The sequence below is a fragment of the Trachemys scripta genome, chromosome 12 (genome assembly GCF_013100865.1).
Source record: "Trachemys scripta elegans isolate TJP31775 chromosome 12, CAS_Tse_1.0, whole genome shotgun sequence".
NCBI lineage: Eukaryota > Metazoa > Chordata > Testudines > Emydidae > Trachemys > Trachemys scripta.
Window position 1 is genome coordinate 2,290,412 of NC_048309.1, and position 27,757 is coordinate 2,318,168.

At 50.8% G+C, this 27,757-nt stretch overlaps 2 protein-coding genes across 9 annotated transcripts in view; one reads left to right on the top strand and one right to left on the bottom strand.

Moving 5' to 3' along the window:
- The window catches only part of TTLL9 (tubulin tyrosine ligase like 9), a gene marked incomplete in the record, with an annotated part of 22,173 nt that extends 21,596 nt beyond the window's left edge, over positions 1 to 577 (bottom strand). Inside the window, 1 exon segment of the mRNA XM_034787275.1 lies at positions 535 to 577.
- Positions 578 to 3,737: 3,160 nt separating this feature from the next.
- Positions 3,738 to 18,506, top strand: DUSP15 (dual specificity phosphatase 15). Of its 8 annotated transcripts, XM_034787790.1 has the most exons (8): positions 3,738 to 4,133; positions 7,883 to 7,916; positions 11,077 to 11,159; positions 11,725 to 11,774; positions 12,945 to 13,019; positions 13,607 to 13,778; positions 16,639 to 16,838; positions 17,940 to 18,503. In XM_034787790.1, exons 1-8 carry the CDS (start codon positions 4,113 to 4,115, stop codon positions 18,163 to 18,165), a joined length of 861 nt encoding a protein of 286 aa, XP_034643681.1. In that variant the 5' UTR covers positions 3,738 to 4,112; the 3' UTR covers positions 18,166 to 18,503. The 8 variants fall into 8 exon arrangements, with proteins under 8 accessions (XP_034643681.1, XP_034643686.1, XP_034643684.1 ...); XM_034787795.1 differs by lacking the exon at positions 17,940 to 18,503 and having other exon boundaries at positions 3,748 to 4,133; positions 16,639 to 17,709; XM_034787793.1 differs by lacking the exons at positions 3,738 to 4,133; positions 7,883 to 7,916 and adding an exon at positions 9,312 to 9,627 and having other exon boundaries at positions 17,940 to 18,505.
- Positions 18,507 to 27,757: the final 9,251 nt, after the last annotated feature.

Consider the following 27,757-nt stretch of genomic DNA (forward strand, 5'->3'; position numbering starts at 1 on the left):
GACGCCACAAAATATTTAAATTCTGACAAAACTGTTTCATCAGAATTTTTCCAACCAACTCAAATCATTATCACAAAGATATACACCTCTACCCCAATATAACACTGTCCTCAGGAGCCAAAAAATCTTACCGCATTATAGGTGAAACCACCTTATATCGAACTTGCTTTGATCCGCCCGAGTGCGCAGCCCTGCCCCCCTGGAGCGCTGCTTTACCGCGTTCTATCCGAATTCATGTTACATCGGGCCACGTTACATCGGGGTAGAGGTGTATTAGTAAGGAATATACAAGCCCAAGAATCTATGTCCGAAATGACAATACCAATTCCTATTTGAAAAGAAGAATGACCATCAAAGGCAGGCAAAACCCTGTTTACCAGAATAGTTGTGGCGGGAACAGTGATTGCACAAAGGCCACTGACCATTCTCGTAATGAGAAACAAATGTGAAGTAATACACAGTGTATACCCACCCTCTTCATGTCCACATGCAAACATGTCATTCAATCTACCCTTCAGAAAAAGAATCACTCACCGTTCTTTCAGCTTCTGGTAGCCATAGGACCCTTTATGGCCTGCGTTCTGCAACCAAGACAAGTAGAAAAATAATTGATAACAATTACATGGGGGAGAATAAGGCAGGTGCAAAATAAGTTGCGGACAGCTCATTGGAGGGCACTTTGTCCTGGGCAATTTCACCAGTATCTTTAGTTTTCACTAGGATGCTGGCATATACAGCACTTGCCAATCAGGGCTGAACCTGACCCACATTTTTTAGAGCAGGGACTATATGTTCAAGCACATTGTTAGCCTTTAAAGAACAACAGCCATGCCAACACTGGTCATTCCAACACCAGGCGTCAGCCCCCGCTCCAAGAAACAAAAGCAAACCCTTCATGAGATTTTTAAAAAATGCATTTGGCGTTCTTTTGATTTGCCTTCTGGATTTCCGCCTCCCAGGGGTCCCAGGTTCAGGCTTTGCCCTGCAACCACAAGGGTGAGAGACTTGCCTTCGAATCAGAAGGAACGCTGCGATGTTCCTGTGATCACTCGCCTCCAGGAGACGGGGCTTTAAGGCCCACGCCAGCCCTTACAAGCCCAGCCCTGCAAACCCGGGGCGATTGGCGTTGCGTGGCGGCCCGTGTGCGTGGCTGGCGGGTGGGAGGCGGACACGCGTGTGGCCCCGCGCGGGGCTCGAGGGACAAGAGCCAGGCACCCCCCCCCCCCCCCAACGGGGTGATTTGTGATTCGTGCAGGGCGGTCTGGGGGGCTGCGGGGCCCCGAAGGGAAGGGGCGGGCGCGCGGCCCGCACCTTATTCTTCGCCATGGCGCCGCCACCCCGCGCCTGGGGTCACCCCAGAGCCGCCGCCATCTTGCGCGTCTCGTCTCCATAGCAACCAACCTCTTCCCCCGCCCGCCCGCTCGCTCGCCGCGCTGGGGGCGGGGCCAGCGGCCGCTGCTCGTGCCCGGGCGGCCGGGGGCGAGCCCGCGTGCCCGTGCGCCACCGGGGGCGGCCTCCTGGGGGCATTAGGCCCTGCCGAGGGAGGAGCGGAGGGAGGCGCCTGGCTCACACAGCGGAGAGCGACCCCCAGTGGTCAGAGCAGGCGTGGCAGGCAGGCGCGCCACAGCCCCCCTCTCTCCGCCCCTGGCTCCCGACAGCGCCCCCTTGACGCCCTTGGGCGTCCTGCCTGAGGAAGAGCTGCAGGATCACGGGTTCTGCTCCGGGCTCTGCCATGGAGTTTCAGACCTTCGTCAAGTCACTTGCGCTTGCTGCCTCAGTTTCCCCCACCTTAAAAGGGCAGATCATGTGTCTTCCCTGCAGCAGAGTGGTGTCATGAAGTGCTTTGAAATCCACCGCTGATGGGTGCTAGCAGGGTGCAGACAGCAAATCTGAAAAACCGGGATGGGGTGGGGGGTACTAGGCGCCTGTCTAAGAATAAGCCCTGAATATCGGGACTGTCCCTATACAATCGGGATATCCGGTCACCGTAGGTGCTAGAGAGACAAAACATTATTTCTTTACTAAAAGGACTTAAAGGGAATCTACCTGCAGCCTATGTTCAAAGGCACGCTCAATTCTTTTTACACCATTTCACTTTGTCTGGGGCCTGCTGGCTGGGTATTTGTACAGCATTCAGTGTACATGAAACTTTACAGTAGGCAGAATGTGAACAGGATCCCTGCCCCAAAGAGCTTAAAGTCCTAAAGCAGGGGTCGGCAGCCTTGCAGAAGTGGTGTGCCGAGTCTTCATTTATTCACTCTAATTTAAGGTTTCGCGTGCCAGTCATACATGTTAACGTTTTTAGGTCTCTTTCTGTAAGTCTATAATATAGAACTAAACTATTGTTGTATGTAAAGTAAATAAGATTTTTAAAATGTTTAAGAAGCTTCAATTAAAATTAAATTAAAATGCAGAGCTCCTGGACTGGTGGCCAGGACCCAGGCAGTGTGAGTGCCACTGAAAATCAGTTCGCATGCCGCCTTCGGCACACGTGCCATAGGTTGCCTACCCCTGTCCTAAAGGCGCAGTGGATACAATACGGATATAAAGTAACAGTCACAAGGCTCTAAGCGTGTCCCCCATTACTATAGTACCAAGCGCCTCACAATCTTTAATGGATTCAGCTTCACAGCATGACGCAGGTCTATTATCCCTGCTGCACACATGGGGAACTGAGCAGCGGTGGCTCCAGGCACCAGCTCTCCAAGCACGTGCCTGCGGCGGAAAGCCGCGGGGGGCGCCCTGCCGGTCCCTGTGAGGGCGGCAGTCAGGCAGCCTTCGGCGGCATGCCTGCGGTAGGTCCGACGGTCCCGCACCTTCGGCGGCAATTGGGCGGCGGGTACACCGAAGCTGCGGGACCGGCAGACCTCCCACAGGCATGCCGCCGAAGGCAGCCTGCCTGCCGTGCTTGGGGCAGCAAAAAAGCTAGAGTCGCCCCTGGAACTGAGGCACAGAGAGACTAAGGGATTTGCCCAAGGTCACCCAGGGAGTACCTGTGGTGGAGCAGAGAATCAAACCACAATTGTCTCAGTCCCAGACTAGCGTCCAACCAGATCCAAAATCCTCTAAAGTTCAAAAGTGTTTGGATCAGGAGTTTTGCCTGAATGCCTCTCAATGCTGAGCGTGAGCATGTAGCAAACAGGGCAGGTGGTTACTTACTGCTGTCGGCTGGCATGCCTTGGGGAGCGGGTGAAGGAGGTATGTGTGTAGATAAGGAGTGTAATTATGAACATAGCATGTGGTATGTTCTCAGGTACCCTGACATTGATGGACAGTTCCTGATCGCCACTTTCTCTCTGTGATCCCTTGATCTTGCATTCCACTCTACCAAGGCTGCATTATCACGCCCGGCAGTACAAAGCAAGAAGTTACCCAAGAGGAAGGGAAGTTTTGCCTGTGTGTGAGTGAGTAGCAAGAGCTGGAATTGCTGCCACGGTGCAAGTTTCTCTTGAGAGGTAGGAGGTCTGGTGTCATAGTACTCGCTGCCCCGGGGGGTACAGGCAGGAGTGGGCATCCCTTTCAGCATTCAGCTGCATGGCTTAACAGACCTTCCTTCTAAGAGAGCAAGGGGGACAAAGGGTTTTGTTATTTCTCCAACACTGAGGCTTTGTTCAGATTTGCTTGGCAAGCAGGAGCACTAAGTCAGCAGACAGCATGGCCTTTGCACTCCCACATGAGTGCTGAGAGGTGGGGGTTCTCCGCTCTTGTCTCTGCCCTGGGCAAGAGAACAACTGGTACAAGGCACTTTAAGAGTAGCTTCACCATCTGGGAGGGAGGCGGGTCCCCGGAGAAGAAGGGCTTCTGAAGGGGCCGGCCGTGGGATTCAGTGAAGGTTTATTCTGTCCTGAGATGTGCAGCTGCTGCAAGGAGATCAGTTTTGGTGCCTGTGAAGGGAAAAAATAAGCAAGCCGCCACTATTACAACAAACAAACAAACGCCCACAAAAACCAGTGACTGTGGAGGTATAAATCTCTTCATGAGCAACACTGACATCCTGTCATTGAACATTTCGGAGAGGCAGCTAAGATTTCAACTGGGGAAACGCCGTGCCACAGCATCAAGAGACAACACCTGCGCCCCCCCCTTGCCTTCCACAGTAATTGCTTTGCACCATGGGAAATGGCATGAACAAGGTAAAAAAAAACACACGGAGACACTAGTTTTGTGGGTCTCTGTTCTCTCTGAGACAGGCTTTTCAGAGCTTTTAGGGTGTGAGGTCTCTTTATTGGACTCCATTTCTTGGAAAGCAAGAGCCAGGTGCCACTTCATGTAGGATTTCAGGGCACCCTCGTGTATGCTTAATTTTACAGTGAAATCTATTTAAGGGACCAGCTAAAACCAGCTCCTCTGGTAGAAGTGGGTCTTTAACTACACGTTGAGCAAAGCTGGACAAGGAACCACATGGGGATTCTTTTGAGGTCATGCAAGTCAGTAGGCGAGGTCCTTCGTACAGGTCTGGAGTGTCAGTAAGGGTTCTAAGCAGCTGTGATACTACCCTAGGAAGACAGCGATAAGTAGACAGACATCAGAGCTGATCAGTGGTGATCCTGGGATTCCTCCCCAGGGGATTACAGCAGTGTGGCCAGCAAGTCAGTGCACGGCCCAGGACATTATCCTGTGAAGGTGAAAGGAAAGTTGTCCACCACCTTAGAGAACTAGATGAGATAAACACATGACAAGAGATCTGCAAGGCGCCACTCAGCTACTCAGCATTCCCAGTAGCAGCTGCTCTAACACCACGGGCTTTGCTGTATACAATATCCAGGGCATAGCTTATCGGAGAGGGCAGCCACTGCTTCCCCTTCAGTGAAGTTTTCCCACGTTGCAAGGAAGTAACTTTATTTGCCTGTGTAAGAACCTCCACTCTTAATCCATTAAAGCATTCTCTCTCTCTGCGCTATCACTGCACGGCAAAGAGCTTTGTGATATTTTGGATGAAGGATGCGATATATCAAAGCTATGAGGAGTAGGACTGAATGAGGCAGGTTGTTGTGTAATAAGGACATTCCTGGATGCTACTGCAGTTTCCCCTTTAGACATGTCCTTGCACTACAGCAATCTCTTAGCATCTAATTTCTATGACAGTTGAAAGTTAGTTTGTTAAAGGCACATTGCCGATATAAATTTGATCCAAATTTTAAATGTTTTTAAAAAACTCTTATGAACGATGAGGTCAATAGAAACATTTCCAAATGTACTTTTTTTTTAAAGTGAAACTGTAGTTTTAAGTTTTCCCCTGCAGTGTTTGCAAACCAACCACTGAAGCATCAAGAACTTGAAACTGACTATAAACAATCAAATACTCCACTATAAAATGGGGAATAACTGGCTGGGTGGTCATACTGCTGAAAAGTATCTGGAGGTTAGACCACAAACGGAATATGAGTTGTCAGTGTGATGCAGCTGCAAAAAAAGGCTAATATGATTTTGGTGTGTGTTAACAGGAGCATTGTATGTAAGACACAGGAGGTAATTGTCTCACTGTACTCAGCACTGGTGAGGCCTCAGCTGGAGTATTGTGTCCAATTCTGGGGCACCACAATTTAGGAAGGATGTGAACAAACTGGAAAGAGTCCAGAGGAGAGCATCAGAAAGGATCGAAGGTTTAGAAAACCTGACCTATGAGAAAAGGTTAAAAAAACTGGGCATGTTTAGTCTTGAGAAAAGAAGACTGAAGGACAATCTGATCACAGTCTTCCATATGTTAAGGGCCATTTTAAAGAGGGCGGTGATCAATTGTTCTCCATGTCCACTGAAGGTAGGCAGGGCCGGCTCCAGGCACCAGCCCACCAAGCTTGTGCTTGGGGCGGCACCTGGAGGGGGGCGGCGCGGTGCTCCGGCCCCCGGGGAGAGCGGGGCCACGGTTGGGCTCGCCGCCCTCCCCCTGGCGCTCTGGCCACCCGCCGCTGGGGGGAGGGCGGCGAGCCCTGGCTGGGGCTCGCCGCCCTCTCGCCACCCTGCCCCCTGCGCTCTGGCCGCCGGGGAGAGAGCAGAGCTCCCGCCGGGGCTCGCTGCCCTCCCCCCGGGGCTCCGGCTGCCCCCACCCCCCCATAGGGGGGGTGGGGGCGGCCGGCAGCTTTTTTGCCTGGGGCGGCAAAAAAGCCAGAGCCAGCCCTGAAGGTAGGACAAGAAGTAATGGGCTTAATCTGCAGAAAGGGGCATTTTAAGTTAGACATTAGGAAAAACTTTCTAACTGTAAGGGTAGTTACAGGCTTCCAAAGGAGGTCATGGAAGATCATTGGAAGCTTTTAAAAACAAGTTATACAAACACCTGTCAGGGATGGTCTAGCTTTATTTGGTCCTGCCACAGCACAGGGGGCTGGACTCAGTGACTTCGAGGTCTCATCCAACCTTACATTTCTATGAAAAGTGAAAACAACTCCATTAGTTTTCATTGATGAGGCTGAGAGAAATGTAAAAATGTAAACAAAGAAGGTGCGAGTACACTGAATTTTTAAACATCTCACTTCTAATAGTCGAAGGTGCTATTAATAAGGGAGGTAAAGAAATGTTTGTTTCCAACCTATGGCTTAGAGAAGTTCATTCTGTCCCTAACAAAATTAAGTCTGCAACAGATGGCTTCTCACTATGGGAAATAGCAGTAGGTAGATTACTGGAATTGAGTAATTGTGGGAATTAAAGTATTTAAAACGTTAGGACCAGATTTTCAGACAGTTTAGGTGCACAATTGCATGTGCAAAATGTGCACCTCATTTGAATGCACAATTACCATGATTGCATGCACAGATTAGACATGCAGTTATGTTCCTAAATTCTGTGACAAACTGGCCTGCTATTCTTGTGTTGGGAACAAGTTTTCTTCAGAAGAAAAAGAAAGAAAAGGAAGGATTTCTTATAGGACTGGCACTGTATGCCTAAATGGAGGAGGGAGCGTGATCTAGTGATCGGAGCAGGGGACTGCTGGATTCTGTCCCTGATTGTGCCACTGACTTCATAGTTGGCCTTGGGCAAGTCCTGTAACTTCTGTGCCTTATTATATCCCCGTTTTAGAGATGGGGAAACTATGCCCTAATTCCACAGGGTCTGAGGTTTAATTGATAAATGACTTTTGAGGTTCTCGGATGAAAAGCACTAGCAAACTGCAAATTGTTGTTAATTATTAGTGATTATTTAAAAAAGCAACAGCAGTTTCCCAGAGTCACATCCTTCCGGCTCCCAGGGCCAAATTCTGCGTTTACGTCCATTCTGTGGTTCTAAATGTGATGCCATTCCACACGAGTCAGTAAGGTTGCACAGATTTAACTGGGGGCAAAACGTATCCAGTAGTATCTTTGGGCCAATAAGCGCTGGGGGGGAGGGAGAGGGTGTTCTTTAAGTGACTGTTAGAGGTCTAAGACAGACCATAGAGAACAAATGTTTTCCTCCTTCCCATTTATGGGCTTGCTGACGTGATTCATGCCATTGTTCTTACTGGAGCTGATCCTGCCAGGCACTGAGGAGCCTGTTATCTGAATGCCACGGTATGGAATTAGCAAGTTGTGAGAAGTGCTCCGACCCCCAGGGACGGTACGGGCTGCTAGCCCTCCTGACACAGGAGACCCATCTCACCGGTCCATGGACGCACCCAGAGTCAAAGCAGGACCCTCACGATATTTGAGCCACCATGCGCACTCTCTCTCCTCACAGGAATCGCTTTAGTGACTTCACCAGCAGGGGAGTGGGCAGGGGTCCAGGAAGGGGGAGGGTTGGTGGTGCAGAGTGGTGGTTTCCTTTGTTTGTTTTGGTTCTTCTTGGCTTGGCTTCCTCTCTGTCTGAATGCTGGATCGGGGGCGGGGGGGAGGAGGAAGGGGAGGAGGGAAGGGATGCAACACACCAGGAGATGTCCTCTTTCAGGCTGAATCTTCTCTTTTGTGTCCTGCAGGTTCTCCCTGGACTTTACCTTGGGAACTTCATAGGTGAGCTGCGCTGCTGAGAGCACCCAGAGAACTGTCTGAGCTGGGACGTTACCAATAGTCTGTGTTGCATGATGTGCATATAGTCCTCTGCCCCACTGTCCCCCATTACGAGGGAGCCTTGTTCTCTCCAGGCCCGGACAATACTGTGCGTGCTTATTTAGACCAGAAGCACTGGTATCGAAGTGATTAATATCCTGAGAGGTGACATCCGTAGGAGCTGGAGATGCTCAACTACACAACTTGTCCTACAGAAGACAGGGACGTTCAGGGATTGTTCTGTGCTGCATGGAAGTGGGAGAGAGTTTTCTCCCTGATTCGGTCAGGATTAAGAAGCGCCGTCATATCTCGTTAAGCTCTCTGTGCTCCTGGGTCACTCTGTCATAGGCATCGTCACCATCGTGGCCAGCAGAGAGGCGTCAGCACCCCCTGCAAGAATTCCTTCCTCTGACTTCCTGATTCTTGCATTTAACTCAAGTGCCACATTCTCACCTGCCTACCTCTGCTCTCCTCTTTCCTATTCCCTGTTCTCCATCTGTCACTCTTCCCCTGGTGCTTGGGAGAGGCGCTCTCCCCCTTGTCCACTCAAGGCTCTCTCGCCTCACCTGCTTTATTCCCCAGTGTGATCAGTATTCTCAGCCCGGTGCAGGGGTGTGATAGGAAATGGTGGTGCCCAGAGAGAGGAGTAAAAAGCTAGACAGGTAGGAGGGGCTCTTGTTCAATCCGGGGGATGTGAACCACAGCTGTGAGGAAGACAGAGCTGATGATGTTGGGGAGCAAGGTGACAGTCAGGACAAGCACACAAAGGGTTAAAGAGCACCAAACTGACTCTGGGCATCATGAAGTAGTACCACACATGTGTGACTCCGAGTGTCTTGCGTTCCAACACCACGGCTTTGCCTCTCCCACTCTGACACAACATCTTGATACCAGCTATAAATATCACAGCATTGGGGGTGGCCATTCTTCTGCCCTACAGACAACTAGCCGTAGACAGGGAAACCTGTTAGCTCATGCAGTGTGCCAATGGTCACCTGCTTCCCCTCTGGCGAATAGTGTCAGAAACCCAGCTGGCCGCCTGCTGCAAAATATCAGTGTGTGGTGTTTGCAGGCACTGTGTTTCTCTACAATGACGATGGCACATGAGCAACAGAGTGTAACCATTTATTGCCACAGGCTCAGAGTGGGAGATCCGGGAAGGGAAAACAAGACAATTCTCCCCCTTACGGGACTCAGTAACTCATAGGATCTCAGGATTTACAGGTGGAAGAGGCCTAGTCAGTGAATGAGGCCATGCCCCTGCCAGGAGAGGATACAGTGGAATCTCCATCCTTAGAGGTTTTTAAGGTCTGGCTTGACAAAGCCCTGGCTGGGATGATTTAGTGGGTGTTAGTCCTGCTTTGAGCAGGAGGTTGGACTAGATGACCTCCTGAGGTCTCTTCCAACCCTAATCTTCTATGATTCTATGATACAGTCCCCTCAATAGAGGATGCATCCGATAGGACACTCAGTTGTCTCAAGAAGGCCATTGACTTTGTTTCTGTGCATTAAGACAGGCAGTTCATTGGCTGAAAAGCCTTCTCGGAAGCCTTTGTCCAATGCACAGGGGATTCGAGAGTAGTTTGGACCAAGACTCTGAAAGGCAGTGAGAACACAGATTCCTGACCAGCATGAGGGATTACAACAGGGGAAGCACAGATTCATAGATTTAAAGGTGAGAAAGGGACCATTACGATTGTCTAGTCTGACACCCTGTATATCACAGGCTAGAGAATTTCACCAGTTACCCTGTACTGAGCCCAATATCTACAGCAGACGGCATCCAGAATTCTCAGACTCCAGGTTAACCAGAAAGGTTAAAGCAAGTCCAAGGCCTGCTACATTCAGTCTTGGACTGGTGCCACAAAAGCACTGCTCAACCAAGAAATTGGGGGTCATGGGATAGATTTAAAGTTCAATAGCTTGTGAACTGCGAGAGCTAGAGACATCTGAAAGCATCCTCTGAAAGCATCCTCTATCCCTGGTAGGTCACAAAACACTGGACATTAAAATCATATCAGTCTAAGAACCAGCATTCTGACTGCCAGCCCCCCATACTAAGGTAATACAAACAGATAAAGGGATGGGTAGCTCTTCTCTCCCCTCCACCCCCCCTTGAATTCTGACATGGAGCAGCGCTCTTCGATCCTCTATTGTATTAAATATGTATATAATGCCATTAGCACACGGTGCTTTAGAACTACAAGCCAATGCTTTATCCCACTTGAACATTTAGAATCGCCCAGCTTTGAGATGGGAAACGGCAGTGCCTAACTAGCAACTTGCAAACTAACAGCTGCTAAAATCATAAGAGAAAAACCTGCTGCAAAGATGCTTAGTTGGCCAGACCAGCGTGCTCCCCTTCCAGAAGATTAACCCTAGTCCTGAACTAATGACCAGAACCACAAAATGCTGAGACCTGTTAGAGAACTAGACCCCTGGTCTGTAGGAAAGGGGAGGACATCCAGGAATCCTCATTCAGGTCGGTACAATTCAGAAGATGACAAATGCAACAAAGCTAGTTGAGCGTACGTCCGGAGAATTGGGGACCAATCGTCAGTTGTTCAGGCAGACTGGGGACTCTCAGACATCCTGTAAGTGGGTGCAGCTCCATTGCTGCAGTTCATGGGTGGGGTAAATTCCGCATGCAGCAATTCAAGCTGCTAGTATTTATGGTATGTTTGCATGTGGGGGAAGAGTGTGTTCCTTCATGTGGGAGCCTTTGGATGTGTGTATGCTGCAAGCAGGTATGTGAATGTATTTGCAGGTGTGTTTGCACACCTTTTTCCAAGCATGTGTTCATTATGCTGTGGCATGTTGGTGTGTGTTTGAATTCATTCAGGTGTGAGCAGACAGGGTATGTGTTCATTTAGGGAGGTGTCTTTTGGTGAAACGTGTGCGCATGCATAGAGATTTATAGGTTGTTTTCAATCTGTGGCAGCATTTGTTCACCTGCAGTGTGTATGGGCACCTGTCTGTGTATGTGTGTGTAATGCAGCTATGTGTTTCTATGCAGCAAGGTGTGTGCATGCTTATTTGTCTGCAGGGGTGCGGCAGGCATGCTTGGGGGACGTGTAAGAACTAAGTACATACTGGAATCTCATTGGGTTTTTCCTTCTTTCAGATGCCAAAGATTTGGAGCAACTGAGCAGGAATAAGATCACTCACATTATTTCAATCCATGAATCTCCCCAGCCACTACTGCAGGTAGGTACCTAAGCCCCTAACATCACCCCTCTGCCTTCTGCTCATCCCCTCGCCCCTAACATCCTCCTGATCCCTCAAGAAAAAAAGCCGCAGTGATAGCTACCCCCCCTTCTATAGTCTCAAAGGAACTGGGCTGCTCCTTCGGCCTTCCTGTGGATATAGCCCCCAAATCCAAGAGTCACAAAGATATGCTCAGAAAACAAAATGATCAGGGACTGTCTGCTCTTTGGCCTGAGTTAGAGATCTCGGTGTCCCCATCTCTTTATCCCATCGCTCTCCGAAGTCACCGCTTTCCTTCCCTGATCACTCATTCCTTGGCCTGCCTTCCCAGGTGGATAGTGGACATGACTCCTTGGACTCTGGAAGCATTTTCAGGAGCAGAGGGAGGTGGTATTTGCTTTACTGTGGTGGGACAGCTGGGGTTGGGGTAGGGAAGTAGTAACTCAAGCGCTAAAGGAGAAGTGCCTTTGTAGAGTGAGCAGCTCTGGGGCAGCCCTTTGGGAAAATCAGACCTTCTGATCTCTTGGGGGTCCTAAGTTTGACCTGTGCATTTTATGCATTTCAGGAAATGACTTATCTTCGCATTCCTCTGCCAGATACACCCGAGGCCAACATGTAAGTGCCAAGCCAAGGCTATTCCAGAATCAGTCATAGGGAACCTTGGAGCTTGCAGGACAAACTGGGGGATAGGCACTCACTGCACTGCTGAGGCCTCAAACCGGCTGTCTCAGGTGGACACTCAGGATGGCACCTTGCAGGAGAGTCCTGTAGGATGAAACAATCCTACCATGCTGCTGGGACGGCGTGACTGTCACAGTGCAACATCCTGACTGAGCTTAGTTTGAGAGGTGCCACAAGCTAGTTACAGGTTTCAGAGTCGCAGCCGTGTTAGTCTGTATCCGCAAAAAGAACAGGAGGACTTGTGGCACCTTAGAGACTAACAAATTTATTAGAGCATAAGCTACAGCCCACTTCATGGGATGCATCAAATGGAACATATAGGAAGAAGATATATATATATACACATACAGAGAACATGAAAAGGTGGGCTTACAGTTGGTATGACAACTTCCACTTTGTCATGTTCTCTGTATGTGTATATATATCTTCTTACTATATGTTCCATTCGATGCATCTGATGAAGTGGGCTGTAGCCCACGACAGCTTATGCTCAAATAAATGTGTTAGTCTCTAAGCTAGTTTCAGGCTCCCTAAAATCAGGATGGGTGGCAGCCCGGTTACGGCACCACGAGAGAATCCAGTGGCCACAGACCACCGCGGGGGAGGGGTAGCATGCTTAGCTGAATAAGAGGGGGACTGGGGGGGGCGGGGGAAAGGGTCACATGTTGGAGGCATTAATAACAGAGCAGGGCTGTGCGGCCCTGTGTAATGCACCCAGCACTAGCAGAGGGCTCCCGCAGACAAGCTGCCTGAGGCCAGAGATTGGCTCGTTTTCAATAAGTCCTGGGAAGTGCTTCTCAGTCCTCGGCTGTGCCTGCTGGACTGGTGAGTGGAGCACAGGTGCCCTCCGGAAGCCTGGCAGCTGTTGCTTTAGAGTGCGTTGAATAGCCAGGAGCATCAGCCCCCCAGCACGGCTACTTCTTCTGGACGCCCCGATGCACCAGGCTGTTAAATCAGTGGCGGTGAATGGTGCCTAGGAAAGGAGCCGTGATCACTATTTTACTTTGCTCACCTTGCCCTGTGCGCCATGGGGACACCTGCGGCTCCTGGTAAGATCCTATTTCACAGCCTGGAGTCTTCATTCTGTTTTATTTTTCCTGCTAGCAAGAAGCACTTTAAAGAATGTATCAGTTTTATCCACTACTGTCGCCTGCATGGAGGGAACTGCCTTGTTCACTGGTAATGCTCCCTTCCAATGACCCTCGCGCGGCATTCTCCCAAGCACAGCGCACTGGGAAACTGGACTGGGCAGCAGAGTCCCCAGAAGGCCCAGGCTTTGTAGAAAAGAGACCGCACATGCTGGGCTGCAGCTTACGAACCAAAGCACGTGTGCTGACGGGCTCTGGCTGGGGCCTGGGGTGGTGCCTGGAGTCAGAGATCAGGCGAGTGTCTCCCCAGCCCAGCTTGATTTAAGGATGCCATTGGGTTAGGGAACTGTTTACCAAGCAGAAAGGGCAGCATTAGCTTCAGTTGTAAGGGGAGGAAGAGGAACCGATTTGGGGGCAGGATTCCAGGAAGTGGCTCATGTTTTCACTTCTTCTAGGGGCTGTAATGTTTGTATAGAGCTAACTGAGGTCATGGTGGAAGTGCCCCGTCTCCAGGAGAAGAAATTCTCTAAGGAGGAACTGAAATAGCCATGAAGAAAGAAGGAGCGCATGGTGGTGGGGGTGCCCCTGGGTTTGAAGGAGGATGGCTGTGAGTGCGGGTGGGGGCAAGGAAGAAACAGCAAAATCAAGGTCCTGATTTTCCCCCCTTTCCGACTCCAGCCTTGCGGGGATCTCCCGGAGCACCACCATTGTTGTTGCCTATGTCATGGCAGTGACGGAGCTAAGCTGGCAAGAGGTATTACAGGCGGTAAGAGCGGTGCGACCGATTGCCAATCCCAACCCCGGCTTCAAGCAGCAGCTGGAGGAGTTCGGTCACGGCCCTGCACGAAAGGTGAGAGCAGAAGGCTGCGTATTGCCATGGTAACTGCGGTCAGTCCTTATATAGGGCTTCCCAGGCACTGTGCAAGCATAGGGGGAGAAGGACTCAGAATCCAGAGAGGGACCTGGATCCCCAAAGAGCAAGGGAGAGCTTGGAACCGAGAGAGAGACAAGAAGGTCATTAGAAAGAGATGGATCAAGACGTGGGATCTAATGGTGGGGGAAGGCATCAGAGAGATCTATAATCCCCCACAGAAAGAGATGGGCTGTCCTGAGAGAGATTCCCAATGAGAGAGCCACACAATCCACCTCCTTCCAAACACAGCATATGGCCAGGTCACCAGGGCTAGCACCTCGCCAGGCCTATAGGCAGGGGTGGCTCTATGTATTTTGCTGCCCCAAGCACGGCAGTCAGGCAGCCTTCGGTGGCACGCCTGCGAGAGGTCCGCCGGTCCCGCACCTTCAGCGTACCCGCCACCAAATTGCCGCCGAAACCACGGGACCGGTGGAGCTCCTGCAGGCATGCCACTGAAGGCAGCCTGACTGCTGCCCTCACAGCGACTGTCAGGCCGCCCCCCACGGCTTGCCGCCCCAGGCATGCGCTTGGTGCACTGGTGCCTGGAACCGCCCCTGCCTATAGGATCCAGACTCCTGCCTGCAGCTTGGACCAGGTCCCCACCAGGTCACTGTAGCACTCATCGCCTGCTTGACCATTCTGCACTGCCCTGCCACTTCATTCCTATTGGTCACTCACATGGCCACAAGCACAAACCAGGGGTATGTTCCTTGCCCCATTTAACGGGACATCCTAGGTAATTACAGGCCTGTTCGCCTGACATTGATCTCAGGCAAGGTAGTGGAGCGGCTGATACAAGGCTCGATTAATAAAGAATAAAGGAAGGTATTGTAATTAATGCAAGCAACGTGGGTTTATGGAAATAGATTCTGTCAAACTAATATATATACTTCTGTAAGGCATCTGACTTGGTATCAAATGATGTTTTGATTAAAAAACTACAATGATATAAAATGAACATGGCACATATTAAATGGATTAAATACTGGCTACTGATCGGTCTCAAAATGTAATTGTAAATGGGGAATAGTCATCCAGTCGGTATGTTTCCAGTGGGGTCCCACAGGGATCGGTTCTTGGCCCTATGCTATTTAACATTTTTATCAGTGACCTGGAAGAAAACATAAAATCATCACTGATAAAGTTTGCAGATGACACAAAAATTGGGGGAGTGATAATAACGGAGAAGAACAGGTCACTGATTCAGAGCAATCTGGATCACTTGGTACACTGGGTGCAAGCAAACAATATGCATTTTAATATGGCCAAATGGATTTGTATTCATCTCGGAACAAGGAACACGGCCACGCTGCCAGGATGGAGGACTCTATCCTGGGAAGGAGTGACTCTGATGGTGGATAATCAACTGAACATGAGCTCCCAGGGTGCCACTGTGGCCAAAAGAGTGAATCTGGGATGCATAAACAGGGGAATCTTGAGCAGGAGCAGAGGGGATATTTTACCTCCGTGTTTGGCACGGATGTAACTGCTGCGGGAATCCTGTGTCCAGTTCTGGTGCCCACAATTCAAGAAGGCTGTTGACAAATTAGAGGCAGTTCAGAGAAGAGCCATGAAAATGTTTCAAGGATTAGAAAACACAGCTTAGAGAGATAGATTGAAGGAGCTCCGTCTATTCAGCTTAAGAAAGCGTAAGGGGGGCTTGACTACAGTCTACAAGTACCTACATGGGTAACAAATATTTACTAATGCTCTTGTCAGTCTAGCAGAGAAAGGTCTAACACGATGCACTGGCTGGAAGTGGAAGCTAGACACATTCACACTGGAAATAAGGTGCAGATTTTTGACAGTGAAGGTAATTAGCCGTTGGAAAAATTTACCAAGGCTCGTGGTGGATTTTCCATCTCTGACCATTTTAAAAGCATGATTAGATGTTCTTCTAAAAGATCTGCTCTGGGAATGATTTTAGGGACGTTTCATGTAGAAGGTCAGACAAGATGACCAGAATGGTCCCTTTTGGCCTTGCCATCTGGGAACCTATCAACATCAGGGCACTCAGCTCCCTGCTCTCTGAGGGAGGCAGGAAGATCAAGGAGGCCCAATACTTGGACTGACTGAGGCAGAGGTGGGGCCAGCAGGGACACATGGAGCTACCACATCACCAGCATCTTGGAGAGGGTAGGTAGGAAAAGAGAAAGCAAAGCAGGAGAGACCGAATCCTAATCAATTCTGTGGAGCGGTACACTCTCCCCCTCCTCCAGTACCGTGCATATTGCCTCTCGGCCTCCCTTGCGTCAAACGTTGCAGGATCACCAATTCCCAGGACCTTGGACTTCTGTCCATTTGAAATATGGCACCTGCAGCAGCCCAAGCTGGGTTATTGGTTTGCTCCTGACGGCAAAGGAAAAGCACCACCTACAGAACCATCCACACCTGTTACACCTCAATATATCCTGGAGGTTTTCCATCTAAATACTGAGCCAATACATTTCCCTTTACAGGGGCCAGTTCCTCAGGTGGTGCAAATCAGTATCACTGTTGGCTTCCATTGAGCTACCCAGATTTATAGCAGATGAGGAGCTGGCCCATAACATGTAGCTCAGTGCAAGAGAGAAACGGGAGAGAGGTCTGGGAGCCCCATGAGAGGAGAACAGGCCACAGTATATTACAGCACATGTTTAGCCTCAGGAATTCTGCACCTTGTGACACAGCTGAATAGGGCCATCACAAACCTCTGAAGCACCTGGCATTGGCCACTGTTGGGAAACAGGAGACTGGGCTAGATGGACCATTGGTCTGACCCAGCATGGCCGTTCTTATGTTCTCCTTGCACCTGCAGATTCACAGACACCTGGAGCAGAGATATGGAGCCGACACTTTCAATGACGAGGAGGAGATAAGGCTCCTGCTTCCAGCAGACAGAGAAGGCACAGATGGACCCCTGCAGGGACTGGTGCCAAGGAGCAGAGACATCAAGAACACAGTCCCCTTTCTGCTGCGAGTGAAGCAGACGTTCTCCTGCATCCCCACCTGTTTGAAGTGAGTCCAGCTGAGGCACAGAGAGGAGGGACGCGAGGCATTCTGGGAAAGTGCATAGCCTAACATATCAGACTGGCAAATGCCAAGGGCTGGAGAGGGACATCCCTGCTATTGTATGTCAGGGGAGAGGTATGGTTCAGTGGCACAAGCACAGGCCTGGGAGCCAGGAACTCCTGGGTTCCCATCCAAGCTCTGTAGTCTTCCTCTGTGGCCTTGGGAAGGTCACCTAACATCTGCCTCAGTTTCCCCATCTAAAGTGTGGGGGGTTAATGCTTACGTTTCTATTTCCCAGGCTGCTGTGAGGGTTGGTTAGTAAATATACAAAGGGCACTGGGAGGGTTAGATGTGCTGACTATCATCAGTAGTGAACAGAAGGGCCTTGAGCCCCGGCTTACTGAGTGCTACAGATCAGCTGTGCAGGAGGGGATTTTCCTGCTGCCAAGAGCCTGGGTTGGAAAGTAGCAGCCGGGGATGGACTTTGGCAGCAAATTGTAATACTTCAATAAATGCTGCACTGAACCCATAAAAATAAAATAAAGCGTGGGGGGATGTCTCTTTATAGATGAGACTTTTTCATCAGCAAGTGGTTTCCACTGTCCGGGGGATTGTATAAGAAGTGTGTGTGTGTTTTCCATTAGACCCAGTACACCAGCCAGGAGACAGCTCTCATGCAGGCAAAGGTCCAACTGTAGGCAACAGTGAATGGTGTGTTAACAGGGTTGCACTACGTTTCCCCTGATCCTGGTGTGGTCTCCCACAGGGGGCAAATAATATTTAACACTGGGCCAGGTATTGCTAGAGCTGAATATTAAGCCATTTTGTTTGAAGACTTTTTACATACTTATTTCTTAATAAACTTCTCGTCAGTGCAGAGTTTTCTGTACATTTCAGCCCAGGGCAGAGTTGGATCTGAAAAAGGGGGTGTGCTGGTTGGGGAAGGCTGGGAGTGAGCAAGGCTCTCTGGAGCCAGAAAGAGCCTTTGGGAATATGTAACATCCCTGCCACCGATGCTCCCGCGCGCGCGGCTGCAGAGAGTGGACTAGGACATTCATTATTAATGCGTACTGCTAATTTATGTACACTGTGCCTAATGTGCACCAGGTGCTTTGCAGAGCAAATAAAGAGACAAAATCTCTGCCTTGAAGAGCTTACGCAGCCCACGGCCCCAGTCCCGCAGGGAGCTTCACCCACGAGAACCTCTGCATTTGCAGAAAGCTCCATGGACATCAGAGGAGACAATGCAGGCACGGGGCTCTGTCTGCACAGAGCTCGGGATCAGAGCCTGACATCATTCCAGCTGTTTTGGACATTAAAGTTAATAAATTAACATAAACACAACTCTATTTAGGAGTGTCCCCCTTCACCCTCTGTCCTGACCTCTAGTACTGCACCTCCCATGGCAGCCATGTCCCACCATCTCAGTCCTGGGTGACGAGAGCTTGGAGGCCCATGTGTGAAAGTGCAATTCTAAAATAGAGTGGAATAAAGAATTCATACAGCTGTGTCCCCGAGTGCAGACTGCCCAAGCAATTGGACACACCTGGCAAGCGCCCCAGGAACCTGGAAAGCAAAAGACGTTGACTTTATCCCTGCCACACCGGAGTTAAATACCCAACAAACCTGCACCTTTGGGCACCGTATTCCTGCCTCTACATTACCCAATAAAATCAGACGACAGAACATCAGATTCCTGTGCACGGAGCTCTTTGGCAGGACACATGAATCTGATTGGATTCCTAGCCCGCAGGCTCTATCTTCCTACACGTCTGTGCAGCACCGGGCACACTGGTGCCTTCATCCTCCCTCGGCATTACAGCAGACGAATTGAATACCAGTCATCTTGAAGTGCTCTGATAAGTATGCTGGGTTTCTATGATTCAGTGCTAAGCATTTTCCTCCGGGCGATGCCATTGGCTGTGCCCACACTGTGAGCTACGAGCGTGATTCCCCTGCTTGTGTTCACACGCTAGTGCTGGGCATTGCAGCCAGGAGAGCCCAGGGAGTGAGAGTGGAGGCGTGGCTGAGCAGTCCCTCTACACTGCTGTTTGTACTCACACTAGCTCCAGGAGCGTTAGTGCGAGCAGGGGAAATCACGCCCCATGCTCGTATTGCAGACATAGCCATAGTTCGACCGCCTGCGCTAGGCAGAGGCCCTGCATTGCCCACACTGCCCCGTGTTCAGGAGCCCTGTTCTTATGCTAGGCAGAGGCTGGATAACAGCTCAGAGCCTGCCGGAGGCGGTGACATTCTGAAAACCAGACATGCCCCTGTCACCCAGCCCTCCCTTTGCTGGACAGTCCCCACCTACTGTGTTCAGGTCCCACCGCACTGGGCCCGGCGTCTGCTCTTACGTGTCCCTTGGGCTGAGTAGGCTGCAGCCTCCATCTGTCCCCCCTTCACAGAAATGGGACCCGCAGCCCAGCTGCCCCCGGCCCTATGCTGACTGCCCAGTCGCTTAAGCCCAAGGCTCTAGCCATATAGGTACGCGGGGTTTACAGTTCACCTCTTTCGGGACATGCTCTAGTGAAAGCCGACAGCCACATGGGTTCCTAAAACAGCCCCTCGCCCCTCCTGCACACCACAGCTCCTCCGAGTCACTCTATCTCCCGCTGTGTGCGGAGAGTTTCCTTCTTCCATAGCAGGTCATGCAGCTAAGTGGGACCCCTCTGGGCCTCCGCCCTACCCACTAATCCAAGCGTCCCATGTCTCTGCGGGTTCCTCTGAGTTCCCCTTTTCAATTCCTCAGTCTTTGGGTTTTTTAATGGTTGTGGTTTCTTGGTTCCCTGGTTTCTTGGTTTCCCTTTTTGGGAAAATTCCATGGCCTCAAACTCCAGCCCCACAGACAGACATGGGCTGGTTTCTCCAACTTCAGCCATCCCACTGTTCTGAGGTGCTCCCACTGGACTGGGAGCGATCCAGGTGTAACGATAATGAGCCTTCATTGTCCCTGGACTGGGAGATAGTGTGGCACAACCCTGACACCACATGGAGGATTCCACTTGCACGGAGGCATCCGATGTTACAGCAATTTCATAGCCTCAACCAGAATTCATAACTTGGACACAGAGAGATTCCCTCATGCCTGTGGTGGTATGTTCCTCATGCCAGGGTGTCACGGAGTCCCCGGGCGATGCTCTGGAACTGCTCCCCACAAAGCCAGTCAGGACTTTGGGGAGCCTCCTCTCCCTTGGAGCAGACTTCAGGGCAAGAAGCTCACACGGCTTCACCTCCTGGGTCTGACCTTGGAGCATTCAGCATATGCCCCTCCGTGCGCTTCCCACAGCGAGTCCGCCCAGGTTGGGTCCTGGGGAAGCCAGAGGGTCCTGCACCCCCACTTTGCAGTCAGACGTGACTCTCAGCCAGCCAGTAAAACAGAGGTTTATTAGATGACAGGAACACGGTCTAAAACAGAGCGTTTAGGTCCAGAGAACAGGACCCCTCAGTTGGGTCCATTCTAGGGCCCAGCAAGCCAGACAACCCCGTCTGCCCTCACTCCTAGTCCCCAGCCAAACGGAAACCCCCTCCAGCCCTTCCTTTCTGGCCTTTGTCTCTTTCCGGGGCCAGGAGGTCACCTGATCTCTTTGTTCACCTTTAACTATCCCCTTGCAGGGGAGAAGGGCCCCAGCCATTTGTTGCTAGGAGACAGATGGTCAGCCATTTATGCACACTGGAGACTTAAAAAATGCATAGGGGAAACTGAGGCACCCACACAGTATTCAGAGGAAACATTAAGAACAGTCCCACTTCATCACACAGGGTCCCACATTCTCTCCTCCCAGGCAAGCCACTGCATGTTCCCCATTATTATTTATTTTCTTTCTGGCTGGGAGAGGAGTCACTCAGGGTGTCAACGTGTTAAACCCCATTGAGATGATGGGCAGAGCTGAAATGCATAAATTATAAGGCCCAAAGGGATCACTCTGATCATCTAGTCTGACCTTCTATACAACATAGGCCATAGGACAGCCAGGAGAGCCAGCCCCACATGTTCAAAAATCAGGATTCAGGCTCACCAAAAATCATGAGATTCTGTAAAAATAACAGATGTGGGGATCATTTGCCTTCTGTTTTTGAGCCTGTAGGGTGCACTGGGGTCACGTTTTGGAGCTTTCTCCACAGCCACGAGGGCTAGAAACGTACTTTTCCTTTAAGAATGAAGGCTGATGTCATCCCAGATCCACTTGACTCCCGGAGCTGGGGCTTTAAGGAAAACAATAATTATCATCACGAACTGCCCCATGCCAACACTGCATCGAGTTCCATACAGCGCAGCTTCCTAATGGAAGGACAAGAGCCTAGAGTGGGACCAGTGCTGTCTAGAAGACATGGGGACCAGGGTTCCGCAAGAGGCTGCTGCTATCGACCCCGATTTGGTTTCTCTCGGTTGGCTGTAAATAATTATCATGAGACTTATGACAGAATCATGAGAGTTGGCAACACTGGACTTCCCTGAATTAATTTTGGTTTGAACTAGAGTATAACTAGAGATGGGGGGCATCGTGCTAGAAGGTGCGAATGGCTACCATCACCTAGTATTTTGCTCTACCGTCAATTAACAGACCTATTGGAAGCTGATGGGTGTGCTAACCTGAAGCAAAGGGTGCAGCGTGTCCACCATTTCCTCTGGTGTTCCGATTGTTGCTAAAATCAATAGGGTTCTGCCCAGGAATGCCTAGAACTTACCCTGGAATTTTGGAATTGATCAGACGCAGTTGTCAGACGTTCTCATATTACAGATGCAGAAATGCCGCTGAGATGAGTGTAGAACTTGCTTCACTTGGCCAGTTAGAGCGTTTCAGGCGCTGATTTTCAGCCAGTGAAGACACAGAGGTACATATGCAGCTGCACACCTGGACCAGGTAGCTACACACACATAACTAAGCAGATGTATTTGCGTATGCAATTTCCTAGTTTGCATGCAAAAGTGTCAAACGCAGTTTCCAATTAGGCACACATTTTGGGCAGGCAGTATTCACCTAAACGATTAAAACCCAGCCCTTGCTGGCAAAGCAGAAATGTATTTATATTTGTGGCTGTGGTTTTGGGTATTTGAAGAGCAGCTGAGGGCAGGGTTAATTGTGGGTTAATATTTAACTCCATTTTTGCAACACTAGTTCATTAGCATACAAAGTATAAGGGTTATTAAGCAGCCTCACTTTCCTCCTGCAAATGCTGCTTAGGAACCCAGACCAGGGATAATTCGATATCTCCTGTTCAGTATGTCACTGCCTCAGCTATTAGGAGAACACACAAAATCCCTGGCTGATAAGAACATGTACAGGATGAAACTCTCCCCAATTTATATGCGGCTGGATGACAAGTTAATGGGCTCAGATTATCCCCTGGCCTCTGGATTTGATCTCTGGAGGCTACTGGAATGGGGTGTTTAATGCCTTGGGGTCTTCACAGTCCATTTCCCAGGAGAGGAGGGAGACATAAGTGCTTCTTCAGTGAAATAGACGTGATGAATTCACTGACTCCCTTTCGATGGAATGAAGTGGTCTGAATTGCCCTTGTCGAGGGAGAACAGTGTGTCATGCCCGCTACCTGGGTAAAGTGTTACCATGCTGGAGTCAAAAGCCATCCTTGCCCACCGCCCATACACATCGCCGTCACCTCCCTCCTAGCTGTCCTGCCTAGTCTTCCTTTCTTGGAAATTGGCCGGGACGCTGGCTCCTGACCTGAGTCAAACTGAGATTTCTCTGCGTCAGAGAGACCGGTCCGATGGAATTCCCCTCCGTAGTGAGTGTGGTAAGAAGAGTGATTTCCTGTGCTGCTCGAGTTCCCCCACCCAACCGCCTCGAAACCAGTTCATGCAAGCGAAAGCTTCCCGGTGCGCCGGGTGACACAGAGTGAGAATGCAGGCAGAAATTAATGGTGAGGAGGCCCCTGCTTTGCCTGTGAATGTTTCTCCTCTGTGACAGTGGATTGATCCTAACCTGGAGTTTCACCCTCCAGCCCCCTGAAATGCACATCCGCCAACTCCCTCGGGGGCAGCGGTGTGGCAGCAGAGGTTCTGCAGGCAAAACATTCAGGCTCCAAAGTGGTGCCTTTATTCGGTCACTGCCCACAGTTCAGTGCCTGTGTGCTAGGTACATCACAGCATGAAGCCAAGGCCCCTGCCCCAGGCAGCTTGCAGTCGAGATACACAATGCACAGAGATGCCAGACCAACGAGGGAGGGATTCCACATTATTACTATTTGCTTTTCCTAGTGCCCCATTTTTGTGAATCTTAGGGGGTTGGACCCATCCCGGCCTGTGACACTTGCCGGGCAGTTGCCTCGTTGCCAGGCAAATCCTTCAGGAAATCCTTTAGTCTCAGCTCTGCCCACAGGTACACCCATCCAAGCCCACTGGCGACGCAGAGCCCAATCTCATTGAAATCAATGGAAAGCTCCCCTGGCCTGGGGGAGGGCGGGGGTACTGCTGGAGCTCAGGGAGATTGGGTGGATGTGCCGGATCAGGCCCATTGCATAAGGAGAGTGATCTCTCTGGCTCCACAGTGTCCCATGTGCAATACCCACCCTGCTGGAACAGAGCAGAAACACTCCAGCTTGCCAGACAGGTTGCAAGGGCTCCAGAAACGTATCCCGTGTGCCTGGGCATCTGTCCTAGGGCACGCCTGCCTTGTAGGGCTGCTGCAGGCATCCCCTGCCTTGGCTTTCCCCTCCCAGGCGGGGCCCTTCAGCCTTCCCCACGCAGGCTGGATTTGGTGCCAGGACTCAGCCCTTCAGCCGAGTCACTAAAACTTAGCTCCTTCCACGTAACAAGAGCCCAGCCCAACACCAAGTTCTTCCCCCTGCTAGCCAGCCTCCTGGGCTCCCGTGAAGTCTCTCTGTTCTGGGACAGAGCGCTGACTCCCAGGCTAAACTCGCTCCCTGCGGTTCATGCCCCACCCTGAGTTCTCTGCCCTTCTGTGAGGCCCAGGAGTTCATCATGCTGCCACCTGACCCAGGACGAGTCTCGTTCCCTTAGGGGAGGCAGCTAATGATGGCCCAGGAAGGGCTGATTGAACAGGTCCCCGGGGAACTTAAAGATGTTCAAAGAGGCACTGAAGCCTACTGAAGTCCGGGGGCGGTGGGTGTCCCTTGCTGGTCCATCTGCACAGTCCACTGCAGAGAGGCTCCTTGCCCCTTCTCCACCCTGCACAGGGTCAGGCCCAGTACTGCTCAGTTTGCTGACCCAGTTAAACAGCGTGGGGAGGCCCATTGCTCACCCAAGCACAATTAGCACCTGTAGCTAAGTACGGGGGCCCTGGAGAGCAGGCTGGCCAGGTCTATGTAGCACCCCCAAAGCCAGACAAACAGAGCTCTGGCATCTATGGCCCCCGGGGACAGAGGGGGGAACACAAGGGTGTCAGTCAGCCTGGGCGTGCCATGGCTTATTCATTTCAATGATTTCCATTGAAGTGAGCCGGTTGGGTTTCAGGAGCCCCACACCTACCCCCTCAGACTACTTTCTCTTACTCAGAACTGAAAAGCATCTAGCCAGGCCCGGGGCAGGCAGAGACGAGCGATGGCACCTCCCTGCTGGGCACCAACGGGATACAAACCTTTGGCCTCTCGCTTGCTGGTGTTGACTAAAATGTGCCACTCTGAGGGCTGGAGCAGGGCTCCCTGGAGCAGCAGCCTCTGGCTCCCCGGTAAGGACAGAACAAACACCCCCAGGAAAACTACAGCCCCAGCCACCGAGGCCAAGGCTCTCTGGGCCCTGAGTCAGAGCAGCGACCGCCCTGGCAGGCTCCATCCAGCCTTTCCAACAAACAGAACCTGTGATGGAGCCGCTCACCTGCAGCCTCTCCGGGGAGAGTCCAGTCCTGGGGCGCACCAGGTCTCCTGGCTTTGTTCCTGTCCAGTCCCCTTCCCCTCTGAGAAAGCTCTTCCCCCGCTTCCGTCCTGTTCCTGGTTAAATACCCACCAGCTGAAAGCTTTCTCACACCAAATGGTTCCAGGCCAGGCCCTGCTGGGAATTAACCCCTTGTTTCCCTGCTCCAGCATGGGGTCAGCGCACCCTGTCACTGAGCTGGGCCAAATGAGTCTGGTGGGGCTCTGACAAATTTCTATGGGCCCAAGTGTCCACCTCACACAAACCAGCCTCAGAACCAGCACTAAGCGGCCATGGTGCTGCTCAAGCACTGAATGGGCCAGTGAGTCTTACCGAGAACGATGCGGGCTATGAAGTGCCGGGGCAGACAGACATCCTTGGGCCAGGGTTGAGAGACACTGGCAGGGAGCAGGGGGGAGCTTGTCCTGCTCTGGCCCACACTCTCTCTGTTCTATGGATAAAGGATTTTTACCCCAGCTGCTAATCTGGCCCCTTTCACCAGCATTCACCTCACTACAGAACAGAGCAGCCCTGGAGGGAGGCAAGACCTGGATGTGAGATGGAGAAGAGCAGAGATTTGTATGAAAGCTGTTGGACAGCATGTGCTCCATAGACACAAAGCACACAAATGCCCCTCTGAGCAGATCACCAAACAACAGACCACCTCGTGGTTAGAATGCAAAGGGCGGTGCATATTGGTGGCTGCCCAGGAAAATGATTTGCAACCAATATCATTGCAGAGAGCTGGACCCCATGTTTATCACTCTTGTTGAAATCACCCGCGCCCCCAGCATGAGGGGGTTTTGCTGGCAAAAGCAGGGCAAGGAGAAAACCATGAAATTAAGACTAGACCTGGCCAAAATATTTTGCGTTAAAAGTTTTTGGTTGAAAAATCCCTTTTTTCCAAACATTTTTACCAAAATCACTTTCAAAATTGTTATTAACATTCTTCATTTACAGGAAGCCTCAGTTTCTTACTAAAAACCAGGCTTTTGGTCACCATATTTTCTTTAAATGATTTTAATAAAAATATGGATAAAAATATTGGTTAATTTTTTGGCCAAAAATGTGGCACGGAAGTTGACAAAACACAGAAAAGAGAGGCTGTTCTCTACCCTGCAAACCAGAGACAACTTAGAAATGTTTCACAACATTGTTTGCCATTTTGGGGCCAGGTTTAGTCAAGGCATGAACATATCCTTACCAGCAGGTCACTGCATTGATTCCCAGCAGCTTTGTTTTCACTGCAAAGAGAGGTGTGTTTGTATATCCAGAGAGCTAACTTGGAATAGTTCTCTCCTGGTAAAACCCTAGAGGAGACAAGACTGAAGGTTTGTCTCCACTGCAACCAAAAAAAAAAAAAAAAAAAGGTGTGTTTTTAACTTGTCATAGAATATCAGGGTTGGAAGGGACCTCAGGAGGCCTCTAGTCCAACCCCCTGCTCAAAGGGGGACCAATCCCCAGACAAATTTTTGCCCCAGATCCCTAACTGGCCCCCTCAAGGATTGAACTCACAACCCTGGGTTGAGCAGGCTAATGCTCAAACCACTGCGCTGTCCCTCCCCCTGTGGGTCAGTGAACTCAGCTTAAAGCAGCGGTGAAGAAGACATAGCAGCAACTCAGCTTTAAAGTGGGGTTAGCCATTTGCAGTCTCCCCTGCAGGCTTCCCCCGGAGCTGCTAACCTGAGTTAAGAGGTGAGTTGCCGTGTCTTCACTGCTATTTTAGCCCAGGTTAGCTCACTCGCTAGCTAACCCATGTTCAGAAGACACCTTTCCTTGCAGTGAAGACACACTCAAGGGTAGTTTCAACCTCAGGGCAGCTAGCTGAGATTAATCCCAGGTGGGGGCATAGGCTTGACGTTGACTAGTTGTGACATTTTTGGAGGTTGCCCCAGGTGTCCATGGCAAAGTACTACCACCTGCTTACAGTGGGACAGCGCCCTGTCTGTGCCCACCAGGGCAAACTCCCCCCGGCCACTGGCTACTGGAGACACAGGCGCTCTGCTCTGGGCTCCGGTTAGTTCGTTACACTTTATTACACTTGATTTCTCAGTCCCTTATTGTGGACCCCCGCTGGGCACACCCAGCCATGGAAGCAGCGCTCCCCACTTCACCGGTTTCACCTGCGTTCAACACTCTCCTTTGCGCAAACTCTTAGACAGGCTTATAGTAAAATCAAACTGAAGTTTATTTAACAGCGCTTGCAATAGAGATTCGACTGAAAGCCAGGATAAGGACTTGGAAACATGAGGTTACGGGATAAGAACAACATAAACTGCAATCTGTAGCCATTACTTCATAACAAGTTACCTTTCCCATCTGACAAGGTATTTCTCACTCATTGGTTATTTCTCGCAGCTCTGTTCTAGTTCCAAAAACTAGGAACCAACTTTCATGAGACAGCACCTGCTGGTAGAGTCACTCCTCTGTAACTGAGACCACTTGGGCCATTTCCTGTGCTCTTACACAATCACAAGCTATTGTCTCTTAGCCCGGGTAGCCCCCTCCTGCGAGAACTCTCCTGGGGTTAATTTGTCTTCGTACTGTAATTCCTCCAGCCTGCATCTTGCTGAGACCATAAATACAGGCTGTCTTCATGGGTGCTCCCTGTTCCCACGTTGATTGGGTCAGCTCTCAGCCTCCCACTCGTCAGGTGTTAGGTTGCATTCCCAGAGGATTTGGAACATAATATTCTACGTGTTGTGTGGCTCTCAAACTGTTCCCCGTGCAAACCTCTTGCAATGCCCAGGACTTAGCTTTCAGCAGAGACCCCACATGACCGTCCTTGGGTGAAATATTTAGAAGATGGCTGGACATAGGGCGATAAACCCACCTGGGCACGGCTGGGTCACACTAGCTACAGCGAGCTAAAAATGACAGGGCTTTCTCGCTGTGCAATGCTCTGCTTCTGGCCGTGAAGACAGCCAATGCCATACGCTGGCCCGGCCCAGCACTGGTCTTCTTCCAGCTCCTGGACGTATTTCCATTACCAACACTTTAGTAACGGGCAAGCAGGCCTGACCTTCGGAGGCTGTCCATGCCCATGGCTCAGCGGGCGGTTCCTTCCATTATTATCCAGTTACTAGCTGGAAAT

Excerpts from the sequence above, each read along its gene's own strand:
- DUSP15 (XM_034787788.1), top strand. The coding sequence starts at position 10,453 with ATGACAAATGCAACAAAGCTAGTTGAGCGTACGTCCGGAGAATTGGGG. Across the intron at positions 10,547-11,076 it reads TGGGGACTCTCAGACATCCT|ATGCCAAAGATTTGGAGCAA; the intron begins GTAAGTGGGTGC and ends TCCTTCTTTCAG. Across the intron at positions 16,839-17,939 it reads TGCATCCCCACCTGTTTGAA|GTGCTTTGCAGAGCAAATAA; the intron begins GTGAGTCCAGCT and ends AATGTGCACCAG.